The following is a 14,930-nucleotide window of genomic DNA, read 5'->3' as shown; positions in this document are numbered from 1 at the left end:
ACTTACTTCCCCGAGCTCCTCCCTCCACTTGGATGCTGTTATGTCACCACCTGTGGAGTCTCTCTGCTGACGTCTTCATTAAAGAATTTAAGGCATGTCTGCTCCTTTATGACTCACCAGCCACTCCCACCTTGTCAAATCTCTTTCCACACAAACCCCTCCCCTTTTACATTGTCACTAAGAGCCCCTCCCACCCAGACAAGTCCCGCCCCTTGTCTGACAACATCACACCTACAGGTGCAGCTAAAAACTCAAAAAACAATTTAAGGCGGTTCTGCTCTGTCATTGATTTATAAGCCCCTCCCACAAAGCATCACAAGGTCTTCCATCCAGTTGCAATGCAACCAACACTGTCAGGTTGCCAGGGCAACTATCTCTCCACCCAGGGTCAACCCGCACCGGAGTCGAAAGGAGTTTGGAGTTTGCTGCTGGTTGTGTAACAAATGAACGGACAGTAGAGAGAGAGAGGGGGCGTGGCCTTCTTACCACCTGCTTGACATCAGGTGTCTACGCCAAACGCAAAATTAAAAACAACAAAAATTGTGTGGGTATCATTATCATCATCAGCGTTGTGGCGTTTACCGAATCGTCAGCTCACCCGAGCAACATTCACTGATCACCCACGCCTCCCTCCCTCCCCCACCGTCCATCCTCCATCGCCATCATTGGCAGCTGGCTGCTGTCGGCCATCTTTTGGAGTCCAGTCAGGTGCGTGTTGTGTGTTGGCGTCCTGCTGTGGCGTGTAAACGGTTGAATGCTGCGTCTTGGAAGTAAAACAGAGAGAAATATGGGAAGGGGGGGAAGAGAAAGGGGAGGAGGAGGAGGAGAGGGTGGAGTTTCTTCTTCTTGTGTTTTAAATCAGAAAAGCGTCTTCTGGCGTGCTGCTTTCTGTTGCCACAGCTCCTGCTTCAGCCAACGAGCAGGACTGAGGAGGAAAGGGGGAAAGAGGAGGGGTGAGGCAGAGGGGGAAGAGGAGGTGAGGAGTGAAGGTGGAAGGGTGGGGGGGGGGAGTTTGGAGGATCATGGGACGCCGAGTTATTTAAGACATCTCTCGAAGTAGGTGGCGCCCACATAGCCGCCCCTCAGAGAGCGATGGACGTTCTGCTCGAAGAGCCGCCGGTTCGTCTGGAGCACCTCTGCTGCCTCCTTGTTCAACGGATCCTCGGGGTTAGGCTCCTGCAGGGGGAGGATGGAGGGAGAAGCCGATTAATGCATCCATCCTCAAAATTACGTTTACGTGTTTTGTTTTGTCCGAGAAAGCCCTCAAACTGAGAAAACAAAAACTGATGTGATCAATAAATTATGTAAATATTTAAAGAGGCAAAGCAGTCATAAAAACTGAAGATGAAGTGAGACATTTTCTTAAAGCTGATTTTGAGCTTTTGAATTTAAGAAATAATCTATCCGCCTTCAGGACACTTTATTTAAAGGTCCAGCGTGTAGAGTTTAATGCCATCTAGTGGTGGCACAGCAGATTGCAGCCAAGTGAATACAAGCGTTTAGGACCCTTTAAGGTCATTTGTAGAATCAGTGTTTGGTGTTTTTGTTCTTATCTGATTTACAAGTAGAAACACAGTGGACTATAACTATTCTGAGCCAATGACAACACAATGATTGGTAGTTACAGGAGATTAAACACCAATAAAAACTTCTCTGTAAATATTAATGTATCATCACCCTAACAGACTGAATGTAAACAAAATCAAACTCACTAGAAATAGATACTGTAGACCGTAGATGATGGAGTTTATTGTCAACACAGGCTTCCAGTCCTCTCTGTGGACAAGGAGATGAAAAAAAAAAGTTACCTTTAAATCATTTCAACTGACAGCAGGTGTGTCCTGCATTCATCATCATTCACAAGTTTTACTGAACCAAATCGCTTCAGATAACTTACCTTAAGATATTTAGGCAGACGTTTCCCTCCAGGTCAATGTTGGGGTGATACACCATCGTCTCACACTTTACCTTGGGAGGGTCGTGGGGGTAACCCTGTCCTACCTGAAAGACAAACACGTTTAATTTAACCACCTCAGTGACACTGTATCGAAATAAAAATTTCTTCTTCTCTGGTTAATGAGACAAAGTTTTGTTTTGTTTGTCTGAGGAACTTGGCTGAAATCATTTTTTTATTCAGAAACACAGTGTAGAGTCTCATAATTACAACATCTGGATCTCGTAGTTATGAGGAAGCTGGTCATCAGTCGGGATGTTGGAGAATATGATGTAATGAATATGAGTTATAGCACTGTTTCAGAAAATGCTGGGACCAAACAGATGTGAGAGGCGTAAGAACCGTTTACACATGAGTAACTCAAGGTGCTTCTCACCTTAAAGCTGAAGACAAATTTTCCTCCTTTGTAAAAACCCTGCGACAAAAACAGAAACAGACAGTTTATGTGCTGAACAATACTCAGTCCATCCTCCTTCATCTGAATATGCTGCAGCTCACAGTGCTGAAAATGAGGCTAACCTCAACCTAATTTAAAGATAACCTAAACACACACACACACACACACACCTCGTCTGGTGAGATGATGAGTCTGAAGTTGAGCAGGTCGTCGTCATCAGGGAAGTTGATCTCGCACGTCTTTGGCAAGTTCAACTCATTGATGTCTGAAACACAATGAAACATTTTTCATTTATCAGTCATCTTTATGAACAAGCAGCGGTGACACACACCAAAAGACTCAGACTCAGCAGGAGGAGACGTGGTCAACGAGCTGTCAATCTGCAGATGGGAAAATGATCGGTGATGCCTACAGCCGTCATAAATCAGTTATTGTGAGTAGTTTTATTTTCTAACTTAAATGTGTCTGAGCACAGAGCCTCAAAGTTCCTGGTCAAGCAGAACTGGTTCCTCATGCAGGCTCCACTGAGTCTTAGTAACATGTGTTTATCAGTTTCAGACTCCACAACAACGAAACTTGACACAAGCCAGACTGATGATGATTTAGTTCATGTTTATGATCGCGCTGGACGACACGTGACGCTGCACCTCGGACGAATCCAAATGACTAATCTATCGGTTTTCTTTTTTTTACCCCGTTATGTGTCCATGATGTTAACCAACATGAGCACGGAGACTGTAATCATGACAATGTTAAAGACAGACCTCCTCTAATGTCCTCCTCAGGCGACTTTGTTTGTTTACATCCTGGTTACAGGAAGTTGTTTTTATGGCTCCTCCTACCCGATGACATCAACACTGACTGGTCAGCATCGATGTGTGTCTCAAGTCACAGCCAGAATTTATGACTAATAAGCTGATCAGACTTAAACATCCTGAGGTCCGGATGTGGAGTTAGATAGAATTAAAAAATAAACACGTCCGTGGAGGATATTGTGGTATGTTGTCTGTCTTTAACGTCGCCATGGTTACAGTCTCTCAGATCCTGTAGGTCCGGGACATGATGTGGAAGTTGTCATGTGAGGTGAGACAAGGTAAATCTGGTTAGTCTTTATGTTGGGGACATCAACAGGCGTTCAAGAGGGTTTATTGCTAAATCTGAACGCAACATCAGTCCACCATCATTTCTAACAGCGTGTTCATCAGTTCTGTGATGTTTTCAGGAAGACGTGTGTCCACTAAACAGGCACGGGAAGCCAAAGGTCCCAGTTCAGCCCACCACCTGTCAGATCTGTGTCTTTCCAGATGTGTTTTTCAGGGTGAGCCGATTGACAGGTCGTGTGTTAGATCTTAAAAGTGTGAACCAGACAGGAAGACATCTCTCTTCCTCTGAGTGGACTGCATCACCCTTGTTTGTAGGTGTGAAATAATCCGAGTTAAACTGTTTTTCCCGACACCAAACCTGGCTGGTTACCTGCCAGCATGTCTGTCCCCTGCCTCGATCAAATCTGATCAGACGTACACAAGATGTTTGTCTAATTTTTTTTTAAAGAACTGAACAGAGAGCTGACACAGCAAGTTAGCTGGTAAAAGCTAGCTGGTGTTAGCTAACTTTAAAATAATTCTGAAAAATGTTTAGAGGCTGTCAGCTGTTTCCAGGTTAGCAGTGAGCACAGAAGAAGATATTCCAGGTTTGCTGTTGTTCGGTGTTAGCTGTGTGCTAACATTTTAGCCTTAACAGGCAGACAGCGGTTAGCTCCTCGGAGGGTGTCTGCGTTTTGTTTTCAAATATAGCACAAGCTAGCCGTCGTTAGCTAACCCCACTTCAGGCTACAGTTAGCGTGCTAGCTGTTAGCCTGTGTGAGTTATGAAAAAAACACTCGCTGTTACGGTCTGGATCGCTGTATCATAGTCACTAGGGGCTGTGTTAGCCTGTTGTTTTTATTGGTAACTAGTCAGCCGGGCAGGCAGCACAGCTAACCGGGCGCTGGTGTTGTTAACTAGCCTACCTTTCTGTATTCGGAGCTGGGCCGCGCTGGCTTTTTTACCCCCGGCTCCTGTTCTGTTTCCTCCAGCAGATTCCTCGTCTTTCTTCTGCTGCTTCAGGGAAAAGAGCTTAATCATCTTCAGATATTTGATAATCGGATTCCTAAACTTTGTTTCCCTTCGGTGTCTCAGTCTGTCTGTGTCGGGCGTGAATTTTTTTTGGGAGTCAGATGAGTCCTAACAGCACCGTAGTGTGGATGGAGCCGGTGCGTCTCAACTAATTACACTGAGGAGAGAAGCTAGCCGCCGAGCTAGCCTAGCCTGTTAGCTAGCAGGAGCGGCCGGGCAGCGAGAGGGGGGTGAGAGGAGGAGGGAGGGAGTGTTTCATTTAAAAGTGTGTTAGTCTCTCAAAATGTGTCATAAAAACATACTTACTCAGCTTTTTGCAAGATATGGAATATATAACGACATAACAAAACATGTGACACAGTAATACTGTATATCTTGTCATTTACTCATCATGCAAAACTCCTATTTGATGGTTTTTTAAAAAGTACACATTTGACACTTTATTTATTAATGCAGTATTTTTTATTTTTCCTGCATGGAACCATTTTGTGCTCTTAGTCTTATTATTTTTTATCTATTTAAATACTTTTATACTTCTTCTAACGTTTATCATTTTTAAAAGTTAAGCATTTATACTCGAGTAGAGACATAATGACTTTACATGGGTTGTCAGAATACGTACAACTTCACTGATTTAAAAACAACAACTAAACCCTGAACAGTATGAGGTCTAACCTGCGACACGGGCTTGTTAAAATGCAACATGTTTTGTATAATAAAGTTTGTATGAGTGTGTTCATTAGCATTTAATAAACATCTTTCCGTCTCAAGGCTCTCCGTGACTCTCTTTTGAGGATTTTTTTTATATTTTTACTAGTGTATTGGTGGTATAATATGATATATTAACAGTACGTTATAAATAATGTGTAGTTTTTTTATTCCTCCGGGGTCTTATTTGCACATCAGTGGCAGAATAATGTTTGAAATTATCAAAAGCATGACAATATGCTCACTCTGTATGGGAGATTAAATTTTTTCAGACACAGAAAATTTTCTCTTGATGATTACTAATTTTTACTTTCAGTTTGATGATTTAGTGTCTTTTTGTTGTTGCTTTAAAAAAAAAAAAAATTTTACTCCGAGTTTAATTTTGGGTAAATGTTGAACCTATCTCATGTTATACTATAATTTTACATTTATTAGTTTTGTTTTTTTTATATGTATTATTATTGTTGTTGTAAAAAAAAAATACAACACCCAGAATGCCTTTCTGCAAAAGACGCATCCTGACGAAAGCACGCAGAGGCGGGGCGTGCATATTTTCGCTGCCCATATTTTATTTACCACATTTATTTATTTATTTAATTTGTCCCTGTCTGAAGCAGAGCGCGTTCTCTGCGGTCACCTGTGTGATGTAATCAATGCGGGGGTTAAACGTGTCACCAACGTCCAACTTGACACTGAGCCAAATCACGCACAACACCGCAGCCGAGACGCCACACACACACACACACACATACACATACACAATAGACACAGAGAACAATAGCTGTGCGCTGCGCTTTATTCCCAATATGTGATTCATGTTAATGCGGTGATCAGCGGGGCCTACTTCCCGCGGAGGGTTATAACCGAGTGTCGTTTTTAAAACGCTGCGCTTCAGTGAAAATGAGCCGTTTTGTGTGTTTTGAAGCCCCCCGGGAAGAAGAGCCGAGGAACACGTTGTAACGTGCTGAGGGGGAGAGAGAGGGAGAGAGAGAGGTAGTCTCACACTAGAGAGAGAGGGAGAGCTAGAGAGAGAGAGAGAGAGAGAGAGAGAGAGAGAGAGAGAGAGGAGTGAATGGGCACGACTCAGTCAGCAGCACTGCGCCCTTCACTTTATCGATATCGATCAGTTTGGTAATCGAGACATTTAGACCCACCGCGGGTCAGATAGGCTAGCCCGGGAGCTAGCCGCGACACCGGGAGCTAACACGATGGGACGCATGTGAAGCGCAGCCCGGAGCTAACAGCAGCCTGGCGGAGAAAGAAACAAGGAAGCGGACGGCTAGCTGCGCCGAACACAAGCTAACGTTGGCTAACTGTTGGCTAGTATTCATTCTAATGAGCGACCAAGGAGTATGCGACCTAATACGAAGAGGTGAGAGCCCGCGGGGGGACGAGCCCCGTTAGCAGCCGAGTATTGTTCACCTCCACCTGCCAGGCTGCTCTTTAACGAAGCACGGAGATAATGAAAGAGGAAGCTTACTGCAGGGGGCGGACGGACTGCTAGCCTGCTAACATGTTAGCACGGTTACCTTTTTCCCCCGTCGCGGGGGATGGGGATGGGGATGGGGAGGGAGAGGGTGTCATTTCAGTTGTGTGGTTCTTTAATTAACGGAACGGACCGTTTGTGACCGTTGCAGGTGCCCGCTGGTTCGCTCGCGCTGACTCCGTGAGTGTTCCTGAGACGCGCTAGCTGCTAGCCGTTAGCCGCTATCTGCAAGTGGTGCCAGATGCGCATCTTCATTATTCCTGGCAGGCTAACTTGTGTTAGCTAGCTGTGCCATGGCTGCAGCTAGCCTTTATTTTTGTCATCGATTCACCTGCCTGTTGTGCTCTCCAACGACCCGTGCACACTTTCACCCAGTCAGGAAGTGACCAGACACATTTATCAGGGCTTCAGTTGGTTTTCTGAGCTGCAGCCTCTCAAATTTTCTGTCACACACGACAAAGAAAGGCAGCAAACAGACAGCCTGAGATATCATGTAGTGTCAAACCAGCTGAGTTGATTATCTGAACAGTGATCGGTGAAAGTTTTGATCTACTGCTGCAGCACCGTGCTCAAGTTGGACTGCAAGCCAGTGTGCGAGCTTATTAGTGACTGATTACACAATCTAGACTTGCTTCCTGACACCAGCACACACTCACCAGCAGAGTTATTAAGCAACACCGAAGTACACAAAACATCTGAACCTGCTGGAGCGATTAATCAGCAGAAAAATACCGAGGCGATGCCGGATACCTCTCACCGTAGACATCACCTTGTAATACTTGAATGCTGTCTGAGCATTGTTTTCTGACATCTTGTTAAAAAAAACAAAACAAACAAAGAGATCGAGTCTATTGTGATAACACACAATGAGCTGAAAGTTGTACAGATCATCCAGTTTGGTCATTATTAGTAATGTTTTCAGTGTAAACACACCAGATTTTAACCCGAAAGGCAAACTTTCATTATTATCAGAGGAGGCATTTCTCTGTTGTTGTTTGTTTGTTTCATTTTTGTTTCGCTTTCTCGACTTTCGCTCAAACAAACCGAGAACTTTAACACGTCTTTGATTGTTTTCATTCATGCGCGTCACGTTAACAGAAAGTCTTTCTGCTGTGATTTAGTTCGCTTTTTTTCCGTTCGTTGCATCACCAGGGTTGATTCATTGTGTTGTCTTTTGTATCATAAAACAACAGTGGACCAGTCATAAAGCGTTTGGATGTTACATAAAGTGAAAGGAGTTCCCGTCAAAGCGAAACAAGCATGTCATGTTTTCATTTCACACGAAAGAGTGAGAGTAAAAGAAGCGACCTGTTTTTGGACACACGGTCCGAGAAGATGAAACGTTTAAAGACGTCATTTTCAATCCTGCGAAACAGTAAAGGAACAATAGTAATTAGGGACGCTAGTTGCAGCCTCGGTGTGTTGCGGCGGAAAGGAGCGAGAGCTGCAGCGCTGAGAAAGTCGAGCAGAGCGAAATTAAACATTTGTCAGGTGTAGTGACCGAATCGTGGATCCGAACGAATCGGCTGTCGGCACCTGACGGGGACGATAACATTGACCTGCTTCTGCTCTCTGCCTCTGTGTCTCTTCCCCACCCCCCCCCCCCCCCCCACACAGCTGACTTGTTCGGGGATGTCGGGCAGTAAGGCGCTGGGCGGGGGGGCTGGCGGGGGCGCGAGGCGCAGGCGGACGCGGTGCCGGCGCTGCCAGGCCTGCATGAGGACGGAGTGCGGAGAGTGTCACTTCTGCAAGGACATGAAGAAGTTCGGGGGACCTGGCCGGATGAAGCAGTCCTGCCTCCTGAGGCAGTGCACGGCGGTGAGGCTCGCACACACACGCACACACACACACACACACGCATGTAGATTGACGGAATGGCTGAGTGACGGACGCCTCACATCTGCACGGCTGCACAGATGTGAGTCGGACCAGCTGGTGTAACCATTCTGCTTTTACTGCAGATAGAAGAAGACTAACTGTTCTCACTACTGTTGTCACATAACACTGCTGACATGTCACTAATAATACAGCCATACAACCTATTTGTACATTAATCTGTCCCAGAATATTCCCCGTCATCCTGCTGGTTTTAGATTAACTCACAACGTCACCGAACCAGAGATTTGGTACCAAAACTGCAAGAAATCTCTCTCAACATGAACTCTGTCCACAGAAGCTGCATAGCTGCATAGACGAGCAATGAGAATAGATGAGCGAGGTGTGTGTGTGTGTGTGCAGTGTAGCTCCAACAGATGACAACAGTACCATCCAGGATGTGAACGTTGTGAGGACAAGCTGTTGGTTCTCAGCTTGAGTTCTGCGTTCAGATCTGGATCTCTTGACTTGTCATTTCCTCCTTCAAATGCTCTCTAACTCTCTCTGGCTTCTGATCGCCAGTCACACACTAAATACGTCCAAACATGACTCCGTGTGGATGTTGTTGTTGTTGTTGTCGTCCAGAAGCTGCAGCGTCCGCTCTGCCTTCGCGGCCTGCAGTAAAAAAACCAGGGCCTGACATGTTTTCAGTCCTCTGATCCGTCCGACACGCCCATCTGTCTTCATGTGCATTTCTCTGAAGTGTTGCCGATGCCCGTGGTCCGTTTTGTTTTGGGCGGTCAGCGTTGACTTTGGTTGAATTCGGTGCGTCCGCTTCCTCGGCAGACCGTGCCGTGTGCGTCGGCGCCGACTGTGACCCCGTTTGGGGTTAAAGCTGAGACTCAGGACCGTTCGTTGATCGGTCACAACACACCGCCGGCTTCCCTTTCCTGATGAACTACACTTTAAAACGCACACATGTTGACATTATCCTACCATTACAATGACGGCGCACGCGCATCTGCACTTCTATCTTTACGGGGACCCTTGCTGACATAACTCGCCGGAGTCTGTGCTGAAGTGAGGACCAGAGGGGGGACAGTCCCAGCAAAGACAGACAGACAGACGTACGTTTAGGTACACGCTCTGTCTCGGCTGAACGTCTTCTTCAAACAACCGAAGGTGTGATTTATTCTTTTTTTTTTTTTTTTTTTTTCCTGTGTCGATTCTTCAAATAGCATCAGCAGAGATGGAGCCCAGCAGGCGACGATGCTGGGTTTCCGTGGCAACCGGAGATGGTTGCTGGCGCTGTGAGTGAGAGAGAGTTGGCTTTGATCCATTGCTGTGGTTTCACGGAGATGCTTTAACACACACACAGAGAGAGGGAGAGAGCCGGGGCGATCTGCTGCTGCTGTTCATATCATCCCTGTTGTTGATTTATTTATTTGTTTGGAGAAAGAGGACAAGGATGGGTCGGTTTGGTCGAAAGGGAGGAAAGAGTGAGGATGGAGGAATGCAGGAGTAGTAGGGAGAAGAGGGATGCTCCTCTCTGTACTCCATGATGAGGAGGAGGAGGAGGAGGAGGAGGAGGAGGAGGAGGAGGATGCCCTCTGGTGGTTCTTCAGAGGACCAGTGGGAACAGCTGCCTCCTGCTTTGTCTTTATTTGTTTTTATTTACATTTGCTGGTTTGATCACATGATGTGAAGGCCGCCCTCTGCAGGTCTGACATACTGTGCAGGTGTCGTGTTCTGCTCATAAGGCCTTCGTGTTTGCACTGCAGCTGTGTTCAGTGTAGATGGATAACCATCCCGTAATGTACGGCAGAGAGCATCAGTCATGATTCACAAGACCTCCAGAAACAAAAATCAACCAGGAAGGAAGTCCAGCAATGTGGAGACAGGCACCAGAGCGTACGGACTCTGAGGCAGACCAGTTGTCGGAGTAAAATGTTTGACACGTGAACTGTTGCAGTGACAGTCGAACGCTGATTCGGCATGATCTGCAGATTAAAGCGACAGAGTAGTCCTCAGTTCGTCTCTGCTGCCTACAGCTACAGGTCCACACAGAGCCTACGTCGTTGCACTCATAACTGTGCCTCGTGTGGTAAATGTTGAAGAACGGCGACTGCAACAAGAAAAAGAGAAGACGCCTGAGTAGATGGCGTGTAGGAGGAAGAATTTTCTGCGCCGTTCGGCCGCTGGGAGACGAGTGAACGCATTTCAGACCGGTTGTTGTGATCTGTGTCACTTTGACGAGTAGTTAATTTCAGAGGAGAGAAGTGTAAACCTGACAAACATTAAACCTCCTTAACATCAGCGTTTATCTACAGCTGCGTTATACTGGACTGGTTCCTCTTTTTTTTTTTCCCTCCCTGTCCACTTATCCTCCACCTGTCTATCTGTCTCTGTCTGTCCATCTCTGCCCTGATGAACCGGTGTGTCTCACGCATATTTCTCTCTCTCTCTCTTTGCAGCCGGTGTTGCCTCACACGGCGGTGTGTTTCGCATGTGGAGAGGCGGGGAAGGAGGACACGGTGGACTCGGAGGAGGAGAAGTTCAGCCTCTCCCTGATGGAGTGTACCATCTGCAACGAGATCATCCACCCCAGCTGCCTGAAGGTCAGTCAGCTGATCGGACCTGCTTCATTATATACAGACTGCCGACGGGAGGTGTTGTAACGCGGGCCGTCTCGTATGAGCACAACAGGACTGGTTTTGTAGAGGCAGAGCGACTGTAGTCTGCCTTCACGTGTAACAGCTTATTCTCTCAGGTGCACAATCACATATTTCAGTTTTACTTCCACGAGTTTTGTGTAAATGAAACTTTAATGACGGCGGAGAAAGTGGGCCACTGCAGCAGCAGCAGCAGCAGCAGAGTGAAGGAACGCGCCGAGGTAACAGATAATTATAGAGCTGGAGCCGCTTGAGTCAACATTAAGGTAACATTTAAAGAGACTTCCACAGCTGAGACCTTCACTCAGCTGATGTGCGCGGCCTCGGCGTGAAGTCTGGGACTGAGGAGACGCGTTTGTGCCCGCGCTGTTCCTCACACACAAACATCACAGACTGAAAGATGAACTCTGAGGGGGACACGCGCTGTCGTTGATGACTCCCGTCAGTCAGATGTGTGTTTTCTTTCTCCTCAGATGGGCAAAGCTGAAGGAATCATCAACGACGAGATCCCAAACTGCTGGGAGTGTCCCAAGTGCCACAAGGAAGGCAAAACCAGTAAGGTGAGTGTCGGACCAGGACAGAGACCAGTGGACGTAAAACAAAGACACAGACTCGGCTCAGATCAGTCAGGTCGACACAGACTGCCTGAGATGGACAAAGAGAGAATCTCTTCATCTCTGGTGTCTTCAGTCTTCACGTATCTCCTTATAAATCAGAAATCCGTGTCCACGTGTTTCTGTCCAGGACCAGGCGGACGGCTCGGGGAAGCGCAGGCTGGACAACGGGGAGGTGGGCCGCTGGAAGCTCACCGACGACCCGCCCCCAAAGAAGAAAGCCCCTCCCTCATTGGACGAGGGCGGGAGGGCGGACGGGACGCACAAGAGGAAGAAGGAGAAGGAGCTGCCGCCGGACAGTGGCCCGAAAAAGAAGGTGAACTCAAGTCTGCTGCGTTGAAACGGGAAGCGGTAGCCATGCAGGAGCTTTTAAGCTTTAATTAAGATGTTGATTGATTAGGTGTGTTCGGCTGTAGGCTGTAACACCGGCTGTACTGTGATTTTCTTTAGTCATGCGTGTATGTGTGCGTTAAGTGAAGTGTGTCTGAGCTCTGTCTCCTGTTTGTCCCTCAGATGAAAGGCGGCCATGAAAAGCGCCTCAAAAAGGTACGAAGTTTCTGATCACCCGCCGGTTTCTGTTTGAAGCCGCTCTGTTGATGTTAGTTTTTCAAACAGATGTGACTGATACGCAACTGTACAATCTGTAAGATCTGATCATCTTTATTGAACCGTGTAGATAACGTGTCAGGAGGAGAGAAAAGATGAGTTGATGTTAAATAAACTAACTATGAAGTAAAACCTGGCACTGAAAAATAATAATGATCTTCGACAGATGATATATGAGATCTCTAATTGAGCTGACAGTGCTTACATCAACTTTCAGTTGAGTTGTCTTTTCAACGTTTAAACCCCTAGTGTCAAACATAAGGCTCGTGGGCCAAAAGAGGCCTGCCAGAGGGTCTAATCTGGCCCACAGCGTGAATTTGCAAAGTCACATAGAAGACTGCAATTTTTTAATGAAAATAACTGCTATCCCTAATTTGTCCACTGTTTTAGTACGAGAAGTGGACAGAACACAACACAGAGACCCAGGACTAAACAGCAGACAGCAATGTCTTCAAATTCCACTTATTTTTCTTACAAAATTTCATTTTTTTGAAGAGTAGTTCATTAAATGTAAACATTCTCCTAATTTACTCGATCTTCTTTGCACTAAAACAGATGAACTCATAGGTTATTATGCTATTATCTTACTGGTCCGGCCCGCTTTAGATCATATTGGGCTGTATGTGGCCTCCCGAACTAAAATTTGGAGTTTGACACCCCTGGTTTAAACTCTGGCTCTGTGTCAGCTGTTCATTACTTTAATTTGAGCTCCACTCAGAGCGCTGAGTTCAGGTTCAGCTTGTGATTTCTGCTGGCTCGGGTTCGTTCTTTCCTTCACCTGAAACTCTCGTCAGAATCACTGGATCAGTTGATCAGCAGAATAATACGGCAGCGTTTCCATGGTGATGTTCTCAAAACAGATTCACCCTCTAGCGTGCGGCTGAGCTCCGCTTTACTTTCAGCTCTGTTTCAGTGTCCTCAGAAATCAATTATTATTTATATAGATTATTAATCATTTGTCCAACTGAAAGGTGAATGGTTGTGTAGTTGGAGCTGCTCCTTCCAGGTGACTTTTCTTTCTGTCAGTTTTGTCTGAAGGTTGGAAGACGTCGCAGAAACCGGCGGCAAGTTTTATCTTTTTCTTTTTGTTAGTCCAGCATGAATCACTTCTCCGTCTTTTCTCTTCCATCAGAAACCCAAACAGGAAGCGGCTGAGTCAAACGGCCCCACCTCCTCCTCTGGAGCAGGAGGCCTGCAGGGCTCCTCCACCTCCTCCTCCTCTTCCCAGCCTGGAGGAGGCGGGGGAGGCGGAGGTGGCGCAGGCGGGACGTCGAGTGCAGACCAGCGCTCCCATCACAGGGAGAAACTGGAGCGCTTTAAGAGGATGTGTATGTTGGAGCGCCGCGCCTCGTCCTCTTCCTCCTCGTCCTCCAGCTCGGAGTCGGACTCCGAGTCGGACTCGGATGACTCCCTGAGGGGGGACCAGGGGGGAGGGTCCTCGCCCTCGTCCTCCTCCCCTGCCCCGCCGCCCCCTGTCGTTTACGGCAACAACAGCGGGAGCCGGGCGGAGAGGGAGAGAAGTCGCAACGAGCGGGAGCGGGAAAGGGAGCGAGAGAGGGAGAGGGAGAGGGAGCGGCGTCTGGCTGAGCTGGGCTTCAGTGCCAGTGAGGAGTCAGAGGGGGAGGCAGGGCGAGCGGAGGACGAGGAGCGGGAGGAGGAGCAGACGGGAGGAGGGGGAGACAAGGCCCGACGGAGAGGGGGAGGAGAGGTGGGGTTGCCTCCGCGAGGACGGAAAGGAGTCCTGCTGGACGGAGACGAGGAGGACACGCCCACCTCGGACAGGACCAGGAAAAACTCCACCTCCCTCCCCCCGCCCTCACCCCTCTCCTCCAATCAGATGCCTCCGTCCTCGCAGCACGACGGCTTCACGGGGAAGCAGCGCAGCAATGGGCAGGAGACGCGCAACGGACGGACACGAGGGGGGACGGGAGGGGGCGGGCGGGAGGGAGGCGAGAAGGAGAATGCCAGCGGCGTGCTGACCAATCACAGACACAGTGGGGGGGGGAGGGGGCGGGGCCAAAGGCAGCGGGAGCCGCAGCAGCAAGGTCCGTAGCAACAGCAAGAACCAGGCGTCCAGGAACAGCGTCTCCTCCTCCTCCTCCATCCCCACCTCGAACGGGGGCGGAGGGGGAGGCAGCGGCCTCATGATGTCAACGATGGCGGCGTCTCCCTGCACGCAGCCGTCCCGCCTCGTCCCGCGCTCTCAGATGATGAAGCGCAGCCCGCCGGCCGTGCCCTCGCCCCCGAGGCCCGTTCAGATGGAGAGACACCTCGTGCGGCCGCCCCCCCGCCTGCCCCGAACCCAGCTGCCTGCCTCTGGACTGTGGCTCCGCCCACATCATGACGCGGGACGTGTGGCTGCGGGTCTTCACCTACCTGAGCCACCGAGAGCTGTGCGTGTGCATGAGGGTGTGTCGCACCTGGAGCCGCTGGTCAGTCCCAACGCCTGTGAAGATGTCGACTTTAAACGTGTTGTGAAACAAACCGTCTGAGCTCGTCTCTTCTCTCCAGGTGCTGCGACAAACGGCTGTGGACTCAGATCGACCTGAGCCGGCAGCGATCCA

At 48.3% G+C, this 14,930-nt stretch overlaps 2 protein-coding genes across 2 annotated transcripts in view; one reads left to right on the top strand and one right to left on the bottom strand.

The window, feature by feature from the left end:
* Positions 1-186: 186 nt before the first annotated feature.
* Positions 187-4,713, bottom strand: ube2m (ubiquitin conjugating enzyme E2 M). The gene is made up of 6 exons (XM_084570472.1): positions 4,360-4,713; positions 2,522-2,616; positions 2,331-2,369; positions 1,898-2,001; positions 1,713-1,776; positions 187-1,176 (listed from the first exon to the last, which is right to left on the bottom strand). Exons 1-6 carry the CDS (start codon positions 4,472-4,474, stop codon positions 1,036-1,038), a joined length of 558 nt encoding a protein of 185 aa, XP_084426598.1. The 5' UTR covers positions 4,475-4,713; the 3' UTR covers positions 187-1,035.
* A 1,144-nt stretch (positions 4,714-5,857) lies between these two features.
* fbxl19 (F-box and leucine rich repeat protein 19) overlaps positions 5,858-14,930 on the top strand; it is a 14,328-nt gene continuing 5,255 nt past the window's right edge. The window contains 10 exon segments of the mRNA XM_084570036.1: positions 5,858-6,545; positions 8,277-8,477; positions 10,949-11,092; positions 11,620-11,706; positions 11,891-12,076; positions 12,274-12,306; positions 13,499-14,362; positions 14,364-14,648; positions 14,650-14,798; positions 14,878-14,929. Of these exon segments, the coding sequence (XP_084426162.1) occupies positions 8,292-8,477; positions 10,949-11,092; positions 11,620-11,706; positions 11,891-12,076; positions 12,274-12,306; positions 13,499-14,362; positions 14,364-14,648; positions 14,650-14,798; positions 14,878-14,929 (1,986 nt within the window). The 5' untranslated portion in view covers positions 5,858-6,545; positions 8,277-8,291.

This window comes from Chelon labrosus (genome assembly GCF_963514085.1).
Source record: "Chelon labrosus genome assembly, chromosome: 21".
Lineage (NCBI taxonomy): Eukaryota > Metazoa > Chordata > Actinopteri > Mugiliformes > Mugilidae > Chelon > Chelon labrosus.
This window is presented reverse-complemented; position numbering and strand designations above follow the sequence as displayed.

Coding starts and splice junctions, on each gene's coding strand:
- ube2m (XM_084570472.1), bottom strand. CDS start 4,474: ATGATTAAGCTCTTTTCCCTGAAGCAGCAGAAGAAAGACGAGGAATCT. Junction 2,370..2,521: donor TCATCATCTCACCAGACGAG/GTGTGTGTGTGT, acceptor TTTTTGTCGCAG/GGTTTTTACAAAGGAGGAAA. Junction 1,177..1,712: donor GTCTACAGTATCTATTTCTA/GTGAGTTTGATT, acceptor CTCCCCCTGCAG/GAGCCTAACCCCGAGGATCC.